We start from the raw sequence: 22,284 nt of genomic DNA on the forward strand, positions 1-22,284 counted from the left end.
AGGTTTTGGGGGTTTTTTTTGGTGGGTTATTTTTGGTTTTTTGGGTTTGTTTTGGGGGCTTTTTCTAGTTTTTTTCCCCCATTTTGGAATTTATTATGGTGGGAAAAAAAAAAATAAATAAATGGGATCTCCATTGTGCTCGGGAACTGTTGAGCTCGGAGCTTCCCCCCTCGTAACTTTTAATTACCTGTTATAAAATTTATTGGTGGTTTGTAAAGCGAATAAAAGGAATTTCCCGTCCATCCGGTGGCGTTACAACCTTTGTGTCCTTCGGGCGGCCCAGACACGCGGGAAAAAAAAAATAAAATAAAAAATAAAATAAAATAAAGACAAATCAATCCTCCCGCCACCGCTCCGGGCTTGTTTTATTAATTAAAATTAAATTAATTACCTGCGGGGCGAAACAGAGTGGGATCTGGCGTGAAAATAAGCGGGGAAATGGGAATAATTTGAATTTTGGGGGTATTTTTTGCAGCTGGACGTGCTGATTGTTGGTGGTTTCGGGGGGGTGGGGGATTAAAGAGGATTTTTGGGGGGGTTTAGGAGGATTTTAGGAGGGGTTTAGGGGGGTTTGGGGGGGAAAAGGCGGGTTTGGGTTTGGAGGAGGAGGAGGAGGAGGAGGAGGAGGAGGAGGAGGATCTGCGGTCGCTTTTTGTGGTTCGCGGGTGCCGCCGAACAGGCCTCGACACGGCCAAAAAAAAATGTCATTTCCGAGTCCCAAAATCCAGATTTTCCAGCCCTTTCCACGCCCCCGGGGCAGGGAAAAAAAAATAAAAATAATAAAAAAAAAGGACAGCTAAAAATAACCAAAAAAAAATTTAAAATAATTACAATCTCCGCCCTTTACAATGACAATTAAAAAGACAATTAAATGACAATTGAAATGACAATTTACAAAAATCGCGGGGCCCCACCTGGGGAGCACAAAAGGGGGAAAAAGACGGGGGGGAAAAATCGGATTTTTGCTTTGGGACGGTGAATTTGGGCAAAGCGCGGCCGGGAAAAAATCCCGATTTTGGGCGGAATTTGGGGTTTTCCAGGTTCCCCTCGGGATGGGGAAGGAAAAGGGGAAATTTTGGGGTGGAAAAGGCGAAAAATGGGAATTTTGGAGCGCTGGACACGCCCAGGGCAGGGAGGGAAATGCGGGGGCCCCGAAATTCCCATTTCCCCCTTTTTTTTTTTATTTTCCAATCAATTAAATGCATTTTAAACTCCTTATTTCATGGATTTATCCCCCCACCGCAGCGCGCTGCATTTTTTATGTTTTCTCCTTTTCCCCCCATTTATTTTTAATTTTTTTTATTTTTTCCCCCATGAACCCCCGCCAGCAAATGCGAATGAAAATTCCGATTTAACCCAGCCCGAGCGCGCAATTAAATCTGCGAAATTCCCATTTTTAACGCCGTGCCTTCCCCACCGGAGCGGCCGCCTGAGGGGGAAAAGAAAAAAATAATTAAAAAAAATATATATAAAATCAAAATAAGGGTAAAAATCAGCTTTAAAAATAAAAAAGAGGGGGGGAAAAAATCGGAATATCGGGGCAGAACATGGCGACAGAGCATTTGCACTCGTCACAAAAAAAAATGCAACGCATTCCTGGTTGTTTGCAGAAAATTTACAGCTGAGCAATAAAAGTTTACGACTGAATCACAAGTTGGATTGGCCACAGGAAGTCATGTGGACTCCATCCATGAACGTGAACTTTTTATTGTGGTTTTCTTATGACTCTTTCGCAGTTCTGCTGCCTGGAACAGCCCAAGCGGTGCCAGGGCTACGCGGGGGTTGTTTTTTATTAAAAATAGTGCGTTTTTTCTGGTTTTTTTCTTGGTTTTTTTAAAAATTATTTAGGGGGGTGTTCGCTGCTGGTTCCGGCCGCGTTGTTCGTGTTTTAAATTGTTTTTTAAATTATTTTTTAAATTATTTTTTAAATCATTCTCTACATTATTTTTAAACTTATTTTTAACCTATTTTTAAAATTACTTTTTGATTTATTTTTAAATTTACTTTTAAATTTATTTTAAAGTTTATTTTAAAATTTATTTTTTAATTTCTCTTTAAATTTATTTTTTAATTTATTTTTTAATTTATTTTTTAATTTATTTTTTAATTTATTTTTAAATTTATTTTTTAATTTATTTTTTATATTTATTTTTTATATTTATCTTTAATTTATTTGTCACTTTATTTGTCAATTTATTTGTCAGTTTATTGTCAATTTATTTGCCAATTTATTTGTCAATTTATTTGTCAATTTATTTGTCAATTTATTTTTATATTAATTTGTTTATCCATTTAAAATTTTATTTTAAAATTTATTTTTAATTTATTTATTAAGTTATTTTTTAAAAATTATTTTCCCTTTATTCTTTGCATTTATTTTCAAGTCACTTTTCATTTATCTTCCTATTTAATATAAAATCTACTTTCCGTTTACTTCAAAATATATATTTCCATTTATTTTCTAGTTCATTTTTTATATTACTTCCCAGTCCCTTTTAAAAATCTAATCCTAATGCATCATTTTAACTTATTTTTAAGCATTTCCTTTGTTTTATTTGAATTATTCCTTTTTTGGCCGGTCCAAAACCACGTATTTTTCATCTCCCCCTATTTTTATTTTTTTTTGGGGCTGTTTTCTCCTTGTTTTTCCCCTCATCCCGGCCCCCTTTTCCCTCCCTCGTCTCCCCGGGCTTGGAATTCTTTTTGGGAATTTGGCATTAATGACTTTACTGCTGTCGCCGCCTCTTCCCCCTCCCCTCGGGGCCAACCCAGCGCTTCCTCCGCGCACAGCGCTCCTAAAATCCCCTTTTTCCGCCCCAAAAATCCCCTTCCCCACCCTATTTTCCACCCAAAAAACCCCGTCTTGAAAAAAATCCATTCCTGCCGGTCCAGCTGCTTCTTTTTTTTCGCTTTGTAATTTGAATTTTCGGGTTTTTTCTTTTTTTTTTTTTTCCTTCTTCTTCTTCTTGTTGTTTGGGTTTTTGGGGTTTTTTTTTGCGGTTTTTTGGTGGCTGCGCGGAGCTGAGCGGCGGCGGAGGAGCGGAAAGAGGGAAAAGAGAGGAAAAAAAAGAGGAAAAAAGAGGAAAAAAAAGGTCGGGATTGAGGGAAGGGGGAGCCAGGAGCCCGGTAAGTGTTCGCTTATTGGTTCAGATGTGCAGCTAATGATCCATAACCCGAGGATGATGATGATGATGCGGCGGGCGGGGGAAGGAGCGAGGCGGGGAGAGAGGAAAAATAAATAAAAAAAAAAATCAAAATACTGAGAAAAAAAAAAATCCATAAAAAATCGGTGATTTCTGCTCGAAAACATGAAAAAAAAAAAAATCCGATTTTTCCTCCCCCTCCATCCCCTCGCTTTGGTATCGTTTGGAGCGCGCGGGGTGGGGGGGGGGGAAAAAGGGGAAATTAAAATTTAAATTTTTTTTTAAAAATTGGTGAAAGAAGGAGGAGAGGGGGGAAAAGGTAAAAAACCCATGGGGATAAAGCGAGGAGAAAGGAGGAGAAATTTTCAAAGCGCACTTTGGCCGCGGAAGTCGTGAAAGAAATGAGCGGAGGGGCCGCGCGTGCGCGGAGGGGCGGCGCGGGCTGGGCGGTAATTAATGAGCTGCTGTTAATTGGGGAGAGCCCCGGCCCCGTCCCCACCCCTCCCCCTTCCCGTTTTCCAGGAGTTTTTTTAGGAATTTTTCGGTTTTTTAAGGAATTTTTAGGTTTTTTTTTTTTTAGGATTCCCCACCTCGCGGCCCGCGCGGGGTTAATGAAGGAATTAATGAATGAATTAATATTCAGCGGCAGCTCATTAATGGTTAACCCTTTCAGCCCCAAAGCTCCTCCTGCCCGGCGCTTTTACGGCCTTTTTTAAGCGGATTTTTTTTTCTTTTTTGGTGTAAAATTCTCCTTTTGCGGGGTTTTGTCCCGCGCGGTTTTGGGGCATTTTGGGGATTTTTGGGGAACCGAGCTGGGATTTTCCCGGGAAGCGCCTTTGGGATTTATTGACCTGCAGGGCCCTCCCCTTCCCTTGTTTTATTGATTTATTTAGGTTTTTAATTCATTTTTTATTTCTATTTTTTATTCCTGCTTTTTACATTTCTTTTATTTCTATTTTTTTCCTGTCTATAGTTCTCATTTATTTATTTCTATTTTTTATTTCCATTTCTATTCCTATTTTTTATTCCTATATTTATCCCCACATTTAATTTCTATGTTAATTTCTCGCTTCATTCCTATTCCTACTTTTATATATTTATTCCCATATATTCTTCTTATATTTATTTTTATATATTATTTTTCTTCTATTTATTTCCCTATTTTATTTCTATATTTTATTCCCATTTGTATTCCTCTTTTCATTTCTATATATTCATTTCTATATGTTCATTTCTATATATTCATTTCTATATATTCATTTCTATATATTCATTTCTATATGTTAATTTCTATATATTCATTTCTATATATTCATTTTTATGTATATGAACTTCTATATATCCATTTCTATATATCCATTTCTATACCTTATTTCTACTTTTATATCTGATTTTATTCCTATTTCCTATTTTTAATTCCTGTTTTACTATCCATTTATTAATTTCTCTTTCCCTTCTTTTATTTCTTTTTTAATTCCCTCTCTTTTTTTTTTTCCTTTTTAATTTCTTTTTGTGCTTTATTTTTTTTATTCTATTTTTTTTTTTTAATTTTTTTTCCCCCTGGCCTTTCCCCCTGACTTTAAGCCTGGCTTAACGAGGGGGCCGAGTTTAAACCCTGACCCTTTTTTATTCCCGTCCTACCTAGGAGCACCTTCCCCCATCCATCACCTGATCCCTCCCCTTCCCCCGCGGGAACCGCCAGAAAAACCTAGAAAAATCCCCAAAAACCCCCCAAAACCCCCAAAACCCCAAAAACCCCAAAAACCCCAAAAAATTCCCAACCCGCGGCGCTTCCACTCCCTCCCCACCTTGAATTATTCCCGTTTTTGGGGCCAAAAAAAGAAAAATAATCTGAATTTTCCACCCGGATTCGCAGCGGGGCTGGAAAACCCAACCCGGCCCAGGGGGGGAGGGGATTCTGGGGTCATTCCCGGATTTTGGGGTGATGGAAGGGGGGATTTGGGGTGAAAAAAGGGCATTTTGGGGTGGGAAAAGTGGATTTTGAGGTGAAAAAGGAGGATTTTGGGGTGAAAAAAGAGGATTTGGGGTAAAAAAGGAGGATTTTGAGGTGGGAGAAGTGGATTTTGGGGTGAAAAAAGAGGATTTGGGGGTAAAAAATTAGGATTTTGGGGTGGGAAAAGGGGATTTTGGGGCGAAAAAAAAGGATTTGGTGGTAAAAAAGGAGATTTTTTTGGGTGGGAAAAGGGGATTTTGGAGCAAAAAAATAGGGGATTTTGGGGTGGGAAAAGTGGATTTGGGGTTTTTGGGAATCTCTGCCTCGCCGCTTTTTTGGGACGCCGTGGTCGTTGGTGGTGGTGGTGTTGGTTTTGGGTGGTTTTCCATGAAAAAAAGGCCTCGGGAATCCAAATATTCCCGGAATTCTCGCTGGGGGAGGGAGATTCTGGCGCCGCCCGAGTTCGGATGAAATCCGAAATAAAACAGGAATTAAAACAAACCCAACAAGGCGGGAAAAGAGAAAGGGAGGGAGGGAAAAGCCCGAAATAAAAGGCAAAATTCCCCCAAAAAATCGGATTTTTGGGAAATCGCGCCGACCTTTGGGGCAGGGAATTATCGGGGCCCAACCCAGCGCCGCCGTCCCTTTTATTCCCTTTTATTCCCTTTTATTCCCTTTTATTCCCTTTTATTCCCCTTTTCCCCATTTCCCCCCCCCCCATTTTTTCCTCTTTCTTTCTCCTTTTAGCCTTTTATTTATTTTCCTATTTTCCCCCTATATTTCCCCCCTATTTTCCCCCTATTTTTCCCCTATTTTCCCCCATTTTCCCGGTGACTTCTGTGCTCCTCGCGCCCCATTTTATTCCTATTTTTAATTCCCTCCGAACCCCAAAACTTCGGGGTGAAAAACGCGAGGAAAAGAGGCAAAAAAAAAAAAATAGGGAAAAAAAAAAAAAAGCCCCGATTTCCCCGGGTTTTGTTGCCGCCGGAGCGGAGTCGTAAAGAGAATTTTATGAGCAAACAATGAGCGTTTATTGGAACCACATGATTACAGAAATGGGAGCTTTAAAGTTGCTTTTTTTTTTTTTTTTAATTATTTTTTTTTGCTGTTTCTCACCCAATTTCGCCTCTCTCTCCCCCTCCTTGCGCCAGGCCGGAATTCCCAAAAAAAAAAAATTTAAAACCTACAAAAAACACCAAAAAATCCCCCCAAAAATCGATTTTTTTCACTGTGTTTTGGCGTTTTCTGGTGGCTGGCGGGGCCGAGGAACATTTTTAGGATGTCGGGTTTGATTTATATCCTTGGAAATTGGGTTTTTCCTGCCTTTTTCTCCTCGTTTTTTTTTTGGTTGAATCCCGCTGGAAAGCAGAGGGAATTAATTTGGTGTAATGTGGATTTATTGGGAATTGGGTTATTGACAGAATCGCAGGAAATCGCGGATTTTTCACCCATTAATCGGCGTGGAAAAATGGAATTAAATTAAATCAGGCAGGTCTGGAATTAAATCACGGCGCTCTCAAATGAGATCGGGCGCCGGGAAAATTAAATGAGGGGAAAAATAAAAGAATTAAGTGAAGGAATTGAACAGGGGGAAAAAAATTTAGATGAGAAAATGGAATGGAAAAAGAGATTATGCAAGGGAATTAAATGGAAAGAAATTTAAGTTGGAAAATTAAATAGAAAGAAATTGAATTTGGGAAAGTAAATGGAAAATAAAGATTTAAATAGGAAAATTCAATGGAAAATCAAGTTAAATTCAATGGAAAATAAAGATTTAAATGGGGAAATTCAATGGAAATAAAGATTTAAATGGGGAAATTCAACGGAAATAAAGATTTAAATGGGGAAATTCAATGGAAAATAAAGATTTAAATAGGAAAATAAATATTCAAATGGGGAAATTCAATGGGAAATGAAGATTTGAACAGGAATTGGCGCCCCAGTTGATTTCGAGGATTTATTTTCATTTTCCACGAGGTGAGGAGTTCGCCGAGAATTAAAATTGTGCAACCACGGAGGGAAAAATTTACATTTTTATTGGAGCTCGAACACGGAATAAACGCGATAGGATCTTCCCCTGAGGGATTTATTTATTTATTCCCGACCGGAAAAATCCAACTTATCCCAAACCCGAGCGCGTGGGCGATCGATGATCCCGAAATAATCCCCAAAAACCTGGAAAAAAACCAAATTAAACAACAACAACAAAACCAAAACCCTGGAACCACCAAAATTCTTCGAAAGAGGCGATTTCCCCATTTTTTGGTGGAGGAATTCCCCAAAAATCGTGGGTGCGGGGGGAAATATTTTGATTTTTCAGCGCGGTTTTGGGGTGATTTCCATGAGAATTTGGATTTTTGGGGAGTTGTGGTTTTGTCCCGGAGTTTTGGGGTGAAATTTTGATTTTTTTTGGCGTTTTGTTTTTTTTTTTTTTTGACCTCCAGGTCTGGATTTTGGGGAGTAAAGGCGAAGGGAGCTGCAAAAATTGGTCAAGGGGAGGAAAATTGAATTTAAAAATTCGGCAGGAAAGAGGAAATTGGCTTTGGGGGAGGGGTTGTTCTGAATATTTGAATTTTTGGGGAGATTTTGGGGGATTTTGTGGCTGCTGCTGGTGGGGGTTTCTTCCTTCCGTGGGAAAACTCAGAAGAAAAGTTGAAAAAATGGAATTTTTCAGTGGTCGGAGGCAAAAATTCAAAATATTTCGGGCGGAATGGGAGACTTGGGATAAAATGGAGAAAACAGGGGTGGAAAACACCCAAAAATGAGGGGGGGAAGTTAAAAATGGGGGGAAATAGGGAAAAAGGGGGGAAGTGGAAAAAAGGGAAAAATGGGAAAATAAAAGAAAAAGGGGAAAATAAAGGGGGGGAACTGGGAAAATGGAAAAAAAGTGAAAGGAAAGGGGATAAAAGGGAAAGTAAAGGGGGAAAATGGAAAATAAAGGGGGGGAAAGGGAAAATAAACAGGGAAAATAAAGGAAAAAATAAAGGGAGAGAAAGGGAAAATAAAGGGGGGGGGAAAGGGAAAGTAATGGGGGAAAATAGGGAAATAAAATGGGGGAAATGGAAAATAAAGGGGGCAAAAAGTGAAAATAAAGGGAGAAAAAGGGAAAATAAAGGGGAAAAGGGAAAATAAGTGGGACAAAAAGGGAAAATAAAGGGGGAAAAGGGAAAATAAAGGGGGGTAAAAAAAGGAAAATAAAGGGGGGAAAGAGAAAATAAAGGGGGAAAAGGGGAAATAAAGGGGGCAAAAAGGGAAAATAAAGGGGGGAAAGGGAAAATAAAGGGGAGGAAAAGGAAAATAAAGGGGGGGAAAGGGAAAATAAAGGGAAGGAAAAGGGAATATAAAAGGGGGTAAAGGGGAAATAAAGGGGGGGAAAGGGGAAAATAAAGGGGGGGAAAGGGGAAATAAAGGGGGGGAAAGGGGAAAATAAAGGGGAGGAAAAGGGAAAATAAAGGGGGGGGTAAAGGGGAAATAAAGGGGGGTGGAAAGGGAAAATAAAGAGAAAAAACCAGAAAATAAATAGGGCAAAAAGGGAAAATAAAGGGGGGTAAAGGGGAAATAAAGGGGGTGAAAAAGGGAAAATAAAGGGGAAAGAGGGAAAATAAAGGGGAAAAAAAACCCCAGAAAATGAAGGGGGCAAAAAGGGAAAATAAAGGGGAAAATGAAGGGGGCAAAAAGGGAAAATAAAGGGGAAAATGAAGGGGAAGAAAGGAGGAGGAGGCGAGGGCGGCCCCGTCTCCCCCCCGCGGCCTCGCCAGACACAAACACCATAAAAAAGGCGAATTTGGCCCAAATTGTGGTGTCTGGCCGCAGTGTCGGGGCCGGGACGCACCTGGCTGTAAATCCCCTTTGTCCCCAAAGCCTCAAAGGGCCGCGGGTCAATGGGGGGCGGGGAGGAAAAACCTCAAAAAAAAACCCCAAAATAAAAAAAAACTAAAAAATAAAGGGTGGGAGAGACGCAGAGAGGAAAAAAAAAAAATTAAAATACCTTAAAAACTGTTTAAAAGGGAAAAAAAACTTTAAAAATGTAAAAACCCTAATAAAAAAACCCTAAAAAACACTAAAAACCAAACTAAAATAACACTAAAAATCCCTAAAAGCCTTAAAAGATCCTTTAAAAAATTCCTAAAAGTCCTGTAAAAAAAAACTTTTAAAAATCCCCAAAAACCAAAAAAAAAGGAATGAGAGGGAGAGAGGCAAAAAACCTAAAAAACCACCCCACTTCGAAAAAAAACTCTTAAAACCCTTAAAAAACCTTTTAAAAAACCGCAAAAGAAAAAAAAAATCCGAAATCACAAAAAAACGACAACAAAAAAAAGGGATGGGAGAGAGGGAGAAAGGGAGAGAGGAAGAAACAAAAACAAATCCCTTAAAAAAACCCCAAAACCCCCAAAAAAACCCTAAATAAATGCTGTAAAAATCTTCAAAACCACTGAAAACGCCCTAAAAATCATCAATAAATTGAATTATTTTAACCCGCGGGGCACAGAGGGGGACGCGGGGTTGTCCCAGATTTTTGGGGCCTCCGGGAGGTGAAAATTTGGGATTTTTGGGGCCTCCGGGAGGTGAAAATTTGGGATTTTTGGGGCGGATTTCGTGGCCGCTTTTGAACAGTGCCACCAAGTGACAGAAACTCGCCAGCCTGGGGCCAGCCCGGGCCTTTATTTGGATTTTTTCCATTTTTTTCCCCCATCCCTCCGCGCTCGGAATTGAGGAGATTTTCAAGAATTTGGGGATTGGGCGATCAAACCCCCCCGCGGCTTGGATAGACCCCAAAATCTCCTTTTTGCACCCCAAAAAAATTCAATTTCTAAAGAATTTTCCCTTTAACCTTTCCTCCTTTCCTCACCCCGAAATTCCCAAATCCATTAAAAACTCCTCGATTTCGCTTTCTCCTCCCCCCGGCTGGGTTTGGGTTTGGGGAGGAATTTTAATTTTTTAAACATTTTTGGAACCATTTTTAAACGTATTTTTAAAGGTTTTTTAACCTTTTCTTTTTAAACATTTTTATGGTTTTTTCGTTCCCTCCTCGCAGCTTTTAAATCACCCCGAGCCATAAAAAGCGATAAGGCTCCAAAATTGATAAGAAACAGCCCCAAACCGGTTTTTTTTCCCCCTCCTGTAAAATATGAAAGTATTGAAGTAAATCCTGAAATATTGGGATTTTCTGCCCGATTAAAATGCATAAATCCACCCCAAATAAACGCTTTCATCCCGGCCCTAAAAATAAATAACCGTGATTAAACCGATTTATTTTTATTTTTATTTTTATGATCATTATTTCCTGGATCATTATTGCCATTATTGTTCCAGCCCGGCTCCCTGTGATTACATCCCCGCCGGGTTTGGGTGAAAAATAAAGGAAAAAATCGGATTTTTTTTTTTAAATAATGGCAATTTTCACCCTGGAATTTTGCCCAAAACGCGAATTTTTTGGTTTTTTTTTTTACCCTTTTCCCCCCCATCAGCAACACCTCTGGATCCACCTTTGGGAAAGGAGGAGAAATTCGCATTTTTTTATCATTTTTTGCCCCGAAATTCGCATTTTTATCATTTTTTGCCCCAAAATCTCCCCCGGCCGTGGCCGTGACGTCACGGCCGCCCCTCTCCTATTCTCCCCTCCTGGAATTCTTTGGGATTTTCGGGATTTTTTCCCCCAAAACCTTTAAAAAAAAAAAAATTAAATAAATGAAAAAGCAGCCGGCCTGGCTCTAATTTTATTTATTTCCCCCGGAAATTCCACCCTGCTGCCTGAGCCGCTTTTCCACCCAAAAAAAAAAGGGATTTTCCTGCGGCAGATTTAACCAAAAAACCCCAAATTTCTCCCAAATCCACCCCCTTCAGGAAAATCCCCACTCCCTATGGACAAACCCCCGAGCCGCGCGGTTTTGCCCATTAAAATCTGATTTTTTTTCCAGTTTTTCCTCGCTTTTTTTCTGTGTTTAATCACCAAAATAAATGAATTAAAACACACTTTTTTTTTTTGGGGGGGGGGTGTTTCCAAATCCCCTTGGATTTTGTCGCTTTTTTTTCTTTTTGGTGCTGAACTTTGATTTTTGGGGAGGAATTTCCACGGGGAGTATTTTTGGGTGTTTTTTTTTTTGTTTTTTTTTTTGCCTCTCTTTTGTTGGGGATTTCGCCAGTAAATCTGGGCAGGAGCAAAAATCGCGAAATAAATCATTCCCCTCCCCCTGCCCCAATTAAAAGCAAAATTCACCTCCAAAAAAATAGGGAAAAAAAACCCCAAAAATTCCTTAAAATCGCCCCAAAAGCGCTTTGGAGCCTGGGGATAAAATGAGAATATTCTGGATTTTTTCCCCTCCTCCCTCTCCCCTGGACGTGTTTTGACATTTGCCAGAATTCCCTTTTTTTATTTTTCTTCCTTTTTTCCCCCTATTTTTTTTTCTGGAATATTTTCCGGCCGCTGAGGGATTTAAGCAGTGAAAAAAGCGATTTTCCCCCAATAATAATAATAATAATAATAATAATAATAATAATAATTCTCTATTTTGGCTCCAAAACTCCAAGGAGTCGCCCCAAACTTTTGCTGCGCTCTCTCAAAATGGCCCTGAAAAGGAAATAAAATAAAATAAAATGAAATAAAATCAATTTCTTCCTCCAGACGGGAAAAAAAGAGGAAAAATTAATGGGAAAAGGCCCAAAAAAAGCCTCGTCCGGGTGCTAAAATCCCATTTTTATCCACTTAGGAACTTTAACTTCCAAGTAAATTAAATTAAATCAGCGAGAGGGGCTTGAATAGAGATTTTTTGCATGGGGAAATGGGGGCAAATGTGATTTTTGGGTAAAATTAATTATTTTCTGGGTGAGATTTTGGGGTAAAAAATGGATTTTTTAGTGAGCAAAGCCAGGCCAACCCTTCCCCACGCGGCGCCAAAATCCAACTTTAAACCCAAAAAAAGCCCCAGGCTCCAAAATTCCGGGGGGGAAAGGGAGTTCCGGCTGTTTATTAATTAGAATTAATTAATTAAGAGCTGCCCAAACCCCGACGTTTTCACCCCAAAACCACGCGGCCCCTCCAGGCTGGGAGGGATGTGAAAAAATTCAATTTTCCTCCCGGAATTTGGTGTTTTTTTCCCGTTCCCCCCCTTTTTTTTTTGGGGCGCCGTCCCCCCAGATTTGATGGATTTTGGGGAAAATAAAAAAAGGGATTTTTCACCCCAAGAAAAAGAGATATTCAACCCAAGAAAAGGAGATTTCAGCAGGGAAAAAAAAGGGAAAATAAATAAATTAGGGGCTCACGTGCGCCATAAACGTCAAAATAAAGGCGAGAAAAATGGAGAAAAAATTAAAAACAAGAGAGAGGGAAAAAAGGGAAAAGGAGAGAAAGGAGCAGAGATTGAGGAGGGAAAAAAAAGGGAAAAAAAAGAAATTCCGGGATAAATAAAAGCTTTGAATGGCCCCGCGGAGCCTCCGCGCGGCGCAGCCGCAGCGCGGGCCGCGGGGGGGGGCGCTCCCCCAAAATTCCCCGTCCCAAAAAACCCCGAAAATCCCAATTTTCACCCCCAAATTCCCAATTTTCCCCCCCAAATCCCCAATTTTCACCCCAAACCCCCCCCCCCGGATAATCGGAATTTTTTTTTGGGGGGGGGCTCGTCCTGAGCCCCTCCCCCAGGGATTGACCCCAAATGGTCAAAAAACCCCAAAAAAACCCAAAAAAAAAACCCAAAAAAACCCAAAATTGGCGGGTTTGGGGCCGCTCCGCGCGGCCGCGGGGAGGGAGGGGGGACAGGGCCGGGATTTGGTCCCAATTCCTGCGGATTTGGGATTTTCCAAGCCCCGACCCCCACAAATTTGGGACGAATTTGGCGTTTTTAAGGCAAATTTCCCCCGCCCTAAATCAGCTCATCAACGCTGCGAGCCGGGCGGCGGCGGGGGGGTGAGGGGAAAGAAAATAACATTTTAATTTTTTGGGGGGATTATTTTCCCTTTCTCTCTTTATTTTTCCCCCCCCTTTTTTTTTCACCCCGCGAGCGTAGCCGGGGCGGGTAAAAAAAAAATAATAATTTTTTAAAAAATGGGAATATGAGGATGGGAGTGGGGAAATTATTGGGATTTTCGCTGTTTTTTGTTTTTTTTTTTTTTTTTTTTTTTTTTTCTGGGAACAAAGAGCAACTGCTGCAGGACTTGTCCATATTTCCAGCGCTGTGTCGCACTTTTAATAAAACATCTGTTCTTGCTTCTGCTGATGAGTTCCCTTAATTGTTTGCAGACCCAATTCCGCCAGAAATCTCCCCACAAATCCCTTCCCCTTCCCCTCGCCGCGTGGTTTTCTCCAAAAAAAAAAAAAAAAAAAACACTTTTTAAAATGGGGGTAAAAATCCCAAAAAAAAAATCCGCCAAAAACCTGTTGGGAAACGCCAAAAATTCAATTAAAATTCAGATTTTTGCGGGGTTTCGCTGATGGTTTGTTGTTTTGCTGTGGTGTTTGTTTTTTTTTTTTTTTTTTTTTTTTTAATTCCGCGTGGATTTTTGCCCTAAAAAAAAAAATCAAAGTTTGGAGGGTGGATGTGTTTTGGGGTTGGTTTTTTTTTTTTTTTTCCGGCAGCTGCTTTCTGCTGTCTATAAATCGAGCGGACTTTTAGGACTTGCCCTCTGTTTAGAGAAGTCATAAAACACTTAAACTTCCCCCGGCTCGCGGTCCCACGCTTATCCCGCAGGTCTCCAGCCCACCTTGGGAAGGGAAAAAAAAAAAAAAAAAAAGGAGGAAAAATAAAAAGAATTAACATTTAAAAGAAATAAAATTAAAATTAAAAAAAAAAAAAAAGCGAAAAGAAGCGGAAAAAACGGGAATAAAGGTGGGGGGAAAGCGAAATAAAAGGGGGGAAATGAAGGGGAAGGAGCAGCAGGAGCAGGAAAAATCAGGGAAAGTGAAAATTTAGGGATAAAAGGGAAAAGGAGGCTCAGGGAGGAGAAGTTTTTTGAGGGAAACTCCTCCAAAGTTGTGGCCCCGGCGCCCCTCGCCCCCATCCCGGCCTTTGGGATACCCCAAAACTCCCCAAAATCCCCAAGTTTGGCCTCCCTGACTCCCCCCGGCTTTGCAAAAACCAAAAGAAAGCAGCAAAATCCTCCCAAAATTCCGATTTTTTCTTTTTTCCCCCCACACTCCGCAGGGAGATTTTGGAAAAGCAGAGTGGGGGGAAAAAAGCAGCGGAAATTTGGGAATTTTGGGGGGAAAACGGCCGGAATTCCTCCCCAAGGCCACGGCAGCGCCCCAAGGTGGGAGCTCCCCTCCAGCCGCCACTTTTGGGGCCAAAAATTCGGATTTTTTCCCCCTTCCTGGCCTGGGTTTGGTTGGTTTTTGGGTGTTTTTTTGGTTTTTTTCTTGGTGTTTTTGTGTTTTTTTTTTTTTTTTCCAGTTGCGGTCCCGTTTATGGTTTTATTGCTACCATTGATGACTTTGCTTTGTTAGCCAGAGGAAAAAGAGCATAAAATCCCTTGGCATCCGGGTTCCTGTCATAGCTGGGGGGGCGAAATATTCCCCCAAAAAAACCCCCCCCCGGGGGCTTTGCTTTGTCAGCCAAAAAAATATATATATTTAAAAAAAAAATCAAAAATAAAAATCGGGATTGGGGGGAATTTCCCACGTTTTCCCGACGATTTTTGGGATTTATTTATATTTTTTTTAAATAAAAACCCGAGGTGGTTTAACAACAAAAAAGAGGAAGAGGAGGAGGAGGAGGAGGAGGAGGAGGAGGAGGAGGAGGCCGAGGGTTCCCCCGGTAAAAATCGGATTTTTTTTTGCTGCAAATCCACCCCGCGGTGTTCCCGGGGCTGCAGGTAGGGGCTGATTTTGGGGCGATTTTGGGGGGGTTTGGGGTGGAAATGGGGTCGGGGTCCCCTCCCCGCCAGGAAAAATTCCCGATCAAACTTTGGGAATCGCCGGAAACTCCGAACCGCCGGCCCGGGCCGCTCCTCCCCACCCCAAATTCGCTTTTTTTTCGCCTTTTTCCTGCCACTTTTCCTTTTTGGGGACGTCAAGAAATGCCCCAAAACCTGGAGAAATGGCCCCAAAGTGGAGGGGAAATCCCGGCTCCCAGCCCGGCGGGGGATTGGGGGTTTTTCCCCTAAAAATTCCCTTTTTCTCCCCAAATTTTTGCCCTTTTCCAGGAGTTTGGGAGCGCTCCCGATCCCGCGTTATCCACGGAGAGGTCGCCATGTTTATCCCCCCCTTTTCCCCCTTTTTTTTAAATTTTTTTCCCTCCTTTTTAATGGAATTATTTTCCCCATTTTGCCGTTTAAATGCGAATACTCAGAGCAGGAGAAAGCGGGGGAAAAAAAGGGAGAAAAATTAATTTTAAAAAAATTTTAAACATTTATAAATAAATAAAATTAATAAATTAAATAAAAATAAAAGGAAATAAAAGATTAAAAAAAAAGAGGGAGAGAGAGGGTAATTTATGGCTTAATATTCAGTGTTCGCCTGAGATTTATTGCTGGGAATTCGGAGCCGCTTATTACGAGATATTTAAGCGCAGCTTTCTTGGAAAGAATAATAATTATGATAATCATTAAAAAAAATCATAATAAAAGAGAATAAAAAAGAGCATCGAGCATTTAGCACCTCTAAAATAATAATAATAAAAAAAAGAGGTAAAGATTTTTTTTTTTAATTTTGGCGAATCTGAGCGAAATAAATAAGAGGAAGGCGGGGGAGGGGGGGAGAAAAAAGAAAGTAAAGTGGGTTTTAAAATTTTGAATTTTAGGAATTTTAGGTCCCCATGAGCCCCCTGCCCGCCCACACCCCACCACCCCCAAATGTCCCTGGGGTTTTTTTTTTATTTTTGGGGGGTGCCGGACTTACTTTCCATGCCCACTTAGTTTCAACTAGGGACTGGCGAGCAGAAAAAAGCAATTTTTTCCCTTTTTGACACGCGGCTCGCCATTGGCCCGGGCCGGGTCAGCTGACTGTGTCATTCTGTCTGTCCTGGAGCAGAGCCTTCCCTATAACAATCCTACACTTCCCACTACAAACTGGAGACTGAAATAAATATTAAAAGAAATCGCACGGGCCCAGGTGGCGCCGGGAAAAAGGAGAGAGAGAGGGAGAGGGAGAGAGAGAGAGGAGGGGAGGATTTAAAAAAAAAAATATAGATATAGATAGATTAATTAATTAATTGGTTGTGGTGAGGCGGGGATAGAGAGGGAGAAATAGAGGGGGAATAGGGGAAAATAGAGATAAATAGAGGGGGAATAGAGATAAATAGAGGGGGAAATAGAGAGAAAAATAGGGGGGAAATAGAGGAAAATATAGGGGGGAAATAGAAGGGAAAGAGATAAAGGGGAAATATAGAGGGGGAAAAATAGGGGGGAAATAGAGGAAATAATAAAAGAAATAATAGAGGGGAAATAGAGGAGGGAATAGAGGAAGAAAAGAGAGGGAATTGAGGAATGAAAGAGGCAAAATAGAGGAATAAGGGAGGCAAAATAGAGGAAGAAAAGAGGAAAAATAGGGGAATAAAAGAGGAAAATTAGGGGAATAAAAGGGGAAATATAGAGGAATAAAAAGGGGGAAATAGAGGGGAAAAGGGGGGAAATAGAGAAAGAAAAGGAAAAATAGAGGAAAACCAGGAAAAATAGAGGAAAAAAAGGAAAAAGAGAGGAAAAAGAGGAAAAATAGAAGAAAAAAGGAAAAATAGAGGAAAAAGAGGAAAAACAGAGGGAAAAAGGAAAAACAGAGGGAAAAAAGAAAACCAGAGGAAAACCAGAGAAAAAATAGAGGAAAAAATATTTTAAAAAAAGAAGAAAAAGAAGAAGAAGGAAAAAAAAAATCCACAGAGAAAAACCCCAAGGAACGCAGCAAAAAAAAAAAAAACCAAAAAACCAACAACAACAAACCCACACGGACAAAACCCCCACCGAGAGCGCGGAGGACACCCCAAAAAAAAAAAAAAAAAAAAAAAAAAAAAAGAGAAAAAACCCCCCAAAAAAAAAAAAATAAAACCCAACAAGCACCACGGCGGAGCGGCGATGAATTCCTATTTCACCAACCCGTCCTTGTCGTGCCACCTCGGCGGCGGCCAGGAGGTGCTGCCCAACGTGGCCGCGCTCAACTCCAGCTACGACCCCCGTGCGGCATTTCGGCAGCTACGGCGCGGCCGTGGCGCAGAACCGGATTTACTCCTCGCCCTTTTACTCGCCCCAGGACAACCCGGTGGTGTTCGGCTCGGGCCGCTCGCCCTACGAGTACGGCTCCAACGCCTTCTACCAGGACAAGGAGGTGCTGAGCAGCTGCCGCCAGAGCTCGGTCGGGGCGCACGGCACCCCCAATTCCATCGCGCAGGATTTCCCCAGCGAGCAGAGCCGGAGCGCGGCTCAGGAGCAGAAATCCGGCATCCAGATTTACCCCTGGATGCAGCGCATGAATTCGCACAGTGGTAAGTTTTTTATGGCTCGTGGCGGGGGGATAAATTAAATAAACTTGGAGGGTTTTATGGCCTTTCCCCCCCCTCCCCTCGGCGCTCCTCTCCTTGCTCGGCACCTCGGTAGGATGGGGTTTTTATGGCGCCATAAAAACAATAATTTCGAGCAGTTTGCGGCTGGCTTTTTATTCGGGTTTGGCTTGTTAGGATCGGTTTTAATTAAAAGGTTTCGCCCGGCGGTGAAATATCGGCGATCGTAAAGTGGGATTAAATAGGGAAATAAAACTAAAGCGGCGCGGCCGGGGCTGCTCGCGGAGTTCAGCGGGGAAAATAAATACGAGCGGGGATTAGGGTGAGGAGGAAAGTTCGTGGGGTTGGGGTTTTGGTTTTTTTTAGGGTTTTTAGGAGTTTTTTAGGGGTTTTAGGGTTTGGGGGTGGCACGAGCTGGGGCCGGGAGGAAGCCGCCCCTTCCTCGCCGTCGCCGGCTCCCCCAAATCCAGGGAATCCAGGGCAAGTCTGGGCTTAAATCCCGCAAAATCAGGGCTTAAACACTCAAAACCTGGGTTAAATCCCTAAAAATCTGGCCTAAAACCCCGCAAAATCCCTAAGATCTCTAAAAATCTGGGCTAGAACCCTCAAAATCCGGGATAGAACCTCCAAAATCCGGGTTTAAAGCTGAAAAGTCTGAGCTAAAACCCTGCACAAACTGGACTAAAACCCCACCAAAATCTGTCCTTAAAGCATCAAAATTTGGCCAAAACCCCCAAAATATCTGGGCTAAAACCTGCAAAATCTGGGCTGAACCCCCACAGAATTTTGGCTAAACCCCTCAAAATATGGCCTAAACGCCCACAAAATCGGGGCTAAAACCTGCAAAATCGGGGCTGAACCCCCACCAAACCTTGGCTAAACCCTTGAAAATCTTGGCTTAAACCCTGCGAAATCCGGGCTAAACCCCTCAAAATCTAGGCTAAACCCCTGCAAAACCTGGTCCGAACCCCTACAAACCCCAGCTTAAACCCATCAAAACCTCGGCTAAACCCCACAAAACCTAAGCTAAACAACAACGGCCTAAACCCCTTACAAAAACCTATCCTTAAATCCACCAAAACCCGGCCTAAACCCCATCCTAAACCCCCAATCTGACGCCTAAACCCCTGAAACCCCAGGGTGACCCCCCGGCTGAAGCCCAGCAGCGCGCGGGTGGAACCCCGCGGGGACGCGGGGCGCTTTAATTTCATTTTTTATTCATTTTTCTCCTTTTTTTTTTTTTTTTCCGCGCCACGGTGGGGGTGGGGAGGGGCAGGGCGAGCGGAGGGGCGCTGCGTTCTGACGATTTTTAGTCTGTTTTGTCTCGGCTTCTTTAGGAGTCGGTTACGGGGCCGACCGCCGGCGGGGCCGCCAGATTTATTCCCGGTACCAGACGCTGGAGCTGGAGAAGGAATTCCACTTCAACCGCTACCTGACCCGGCGGCGCCGCATCGAGATCGCCAACGCGCTGTGCCTGACCGAGCGGCAGATCAAGATCTGGTTCCAGAACCGCCGCATGAAGTGGAAAAAAGAGACAAACCTCAGCTCCACGCTGGCCGGAGCAGCGGGAGGAGGAGGAGGAGGAGGAGGAGGAGGAGGAGGAGGAGGAGGAGGTGGTGGAGGGGGAAGCGGCGGCCGCCGACAGCTTGGCCAAGGAGGAGAAGCGCGATGAGACAGAGGAGGAGAAGAAGGAGTGATGGTTGTTTTTATTTTTATCTCCTTCTTCTCCCCTCTCTCCTCATGCCTTTTTGTCGTTCCTGGTATTTATCGTTGGGGGAAAAAAAAAAAATATTAAAAAAATTATATGAGGGGGGGGATGTTGGCGGGGAGGGGGGAAATTGGAGAATAAGCGAAATAAAAGGGCGGGGCGGGGTGAGAGTGGAAGAGAGGAATGAAAGAGAGGGGGGAAAAGTGGAGGAGAGGAAAAAGTGGGGAGGAGTGAGTGTGGAGGGGTTGAAAAGAGAAATGGAAGTGGAGGGGTGAAAAAGTGGGGGGGAAAAAAAAGAAAAAGTGGGGGGAAAAAAGAGAAAGTGGGGGGGAAAATGAAAAAGCGGGGGAAAATGAGAAAAAGTGGGGAAAAAAAGAAAAAGTGGGGGGAAAATGAGAAAGTGGGGGGAAAAAAAGTGGGGGAAAAAAGAAAAAGTGGGGAAAAATAGGAAAAAGTGGGGGGAAAAAGTGGGGAAAAATAGGAAAAAGTGGGGGGAAAAAAGAAAAAGTGGAGGAATGAATGCGGAGGAACGAATGTGGAGAAATTAATTAATTAATGAGGAGAAATCAATGGATGAATGAACGAGGAGGAATTAATTAATGAATGAATTAATTACTGAGAGAGCTTCTCAAAAACCCACGAATTCCACCCCCCCCCCCCAAAATCTCCCCCCGGCCGCATCCCCCGCTCCGCCCTCCCCCAAAAATCGGGAAAATCGGGCAAAAAACTGGGCAAAAATTGGGGCAAATCGGGCAGAACTGGGGGCGACCCCGCCCCCAGCTTGTCCCCCCCCAAACCTCAGCGATTCCCGGTGAGAAAAAATCAGATTTTCCTGGCGAAAATGCCATAAAAAAGCGCTTTTTCCGGCCCGAAATCGCCTTTTATTTTCCTCCTATTTAAGCAGCTACCTGGGCTCATCACCGCATCCACAAACTGTGACGGTTTCTGTGTGAATATTTGAATATTTTTCTCTGTGTTCGTGGTACCTGTATTTATATTTATGTTTAGCGCTGTAATGTTCGAAAAAAGGGGAAAAAAACTAAAAAAAAAAAAAAAATGAATGGAGTTCATAGAGGTAGAGAGAAATCAATCAATAAATAAAATTAAAAAAAAAAAAGCGGCGAAAAATGTTTAAAAAATAAATAAAATTGAAAACTCTTGTGTTACACCCGCTCATGTATAAAGTCCCCCAGTCCGGACTGGACTTTCTGTCGAGTATTTAATGAAATAAAATCGGAATATTATTTTTGAAAAGTTGCCCCAGCGGCCTCTGAGCTTCAGTGGGAACCTTGTGCTGGAAAATTCATTTTTGATTTCGCCTTTCCTCCCCAAAAATCGCCTCCCCCCACGCCGTCCCTGGTCTCGTCTTTTCCTTCCTCCTGCGCCTTCCCAAAAAAAAAAAAGACAAACCAAAAAAACCGGGAAAATGGGAAAAAAAACCAAGAGGGAGGGGGGAAATAAGGAGGAAAAGGGGGAAAAAATGACATTTTTTTGCTTTGTCTCCTTGGGCGAGTCTCGTGTAATTGTTCGGTGCCGGCGGGAATTTCCATTATTTAAAAAAAAAAACCAACTGGATTTCCAAAGTTCCGAGATTCCTTATTTCCCCTCCTTTTTAAATTTTTTATCCCGCGGGGGGTGAAAAGTTCGCCTTCTCTTTTATTATTTATGATTTATTGGTGATTTATTGGTGATTTCTCGATGATGGATGTGGGTTTTATTAATTAATTAATGATTTTTGGGGGGTTTGTTTTGCGCCCCGAGGTTTTATCCCACCCCTTTCCCCTCGATTTCATCCCAATAAAAACCTCTCCAGGGAATGGGGGAGGGAAAAAAATGTCATTTTTTAGCATTTTTTAGCATTTTTTATCCAGAGCCTCACCCTTGAGGAGATCGGAAATTGTGGATTTAACATCGGGAAATGAAACGCGGGGTGAAAAAAAGGATAAAAAACTGATTTTTGCTCCTTTTTTTGTCGTATTTGGGAGATTTTCTGGGAATTCCGGGGGTCACGGAATGAGAAATCCCTGGGAAAAAAGAAAAATAAATAAGTAAGATTTATTTTTGAAAGGAAACTGCGAAGATTTGGCAGTGAAGTGACTCAAAGCAGGGAAAAAAGGCAGGAAAAAAGAGGAAATAATTGCAAAAAAAGAGGAAATTGTTGTTTTTTTAAAGGGAAATAATCGTAAAAAATGGAAATGGTCGTTAAAAAAGGGAAATAATCGTAAAAGAATGGGAAATGATCGTTAAAAAAGGGAAAATAATCGTAAAAAGGGAAAATAATCGTTAAAAAAGGGAAATGATCGTAAATAAAGGGAAATAATCGTAAAAAAGGGGAAATAATCGTAAAAAAGGGGAAATAATCCTAATAAAAAGGAGCCCAGGGAGGTTTTTCCATCCTTTCCTTCTCTCCAGGATGGAATTTGTGCAAAAAAAAAAAAGGACAAAAATCCCCAAAAAAAACCCAAAAAATGAAGAAAAAGCCAAAAAAGCGCCGGGCAGGAGCAGCAGGAGAGGCCGGGGGGGTCGGAAATTCCGATTTTTCCCAGGATCTTTTTCTCCCCCCGCGCCTTTGAGGAAGAGCTGGCAGCGATAAATTGTGGGGAAAGAGTGAAAAAAAAAAAAAAAAAAAGGATAAAAAACGCGAGGAAAAGCAGAGAAGGGAAAAAAATATAAATAAATCAAAATTGAAAAATCCAAGGAATGTAAACTTTGGAGCGCTGGAGGAGGAGCGGCCCAAAAATATCCTGGAATGGCCAGGGGAAAATGAGGTTTTATTTAATTTATTTTAAATTTTGGGTGGTTTTTGTTTAGGGAGAAAAAGGAGGGAAAGGTTGGGAAGAGGGGGTGGGAGGAAGGAGGAGAAAAAGGGGAAAAAAGGGAGGAAAAAGGGAGGAAAAAGGGAGGAAAAAGGGGAGAAAAAGAGAATTAAAAGGGAGGGAAATGGGATTAAAGGGAAGAAAAGAGGAGGAAAGGGGAAAAGGAAAAGAAATTAAAATAAGGAAAGGAAAGGGAATAACGGAAAAGAAATTTAAAAAAAAATTAAATGGGGGGAAAAAGGGAAAAAGGAAA

At 41.9% G+C, this 22,284-nt stretch overlaps 3 protein-coding genes across 5 annotated transcripts in view; 2 read left to right on the top strand and 1 right to left on the bottom strand.

The window, feature by feature from the left end:
* NCKAP1L (NCK associated protein 1 like) overlaps nt 1–22,284 on the top strand; it is a 390,138-nt gene that overhangs the window by 211,399 nt on the left and 156,455 nt on the right. The window lies entirely within an intron of this gene.
* CBX5 (chromobox 5) overlaps nt 1–22,284 on the bottom strand; it is a 99,886-nt gene that overhangs the window by 20,313 nt on the left and 57,289 nt on the right. The gene's annotated exons all lie outside the window — the stretch shown is intronic.
* On the top strand, nt 17,071–19,179 carry HOXC6 (homeobox C6). Its single transcript, XM_068212700.1, is given in 3 exon segments — nt 17,071–17,181; nt 17,183–17,492; nt 18,845–19,179. Coding segments are annotated over 3 exon segments (741 nt in total). The 5' UTR covers nt 17,071–17,085.

The sequence above is a fragment of the Anomalospiza imberbis genome, chromosome 22 (genome assembly GCF_031753505.1).
Source record: "Anomalospiza imberbis isolate Cuckoo-Finch-1a 21T00152 chromosome 22, ASM3175350v1, whole genome shotgun sequence".
Taxonomy (NCBI): domain Eukaryota; kingdom Metazoa; phylum Chordata; class Aves; order Passeriformes; family Viduidae; genus Anomalospiza; species Anomalospiza imberbis.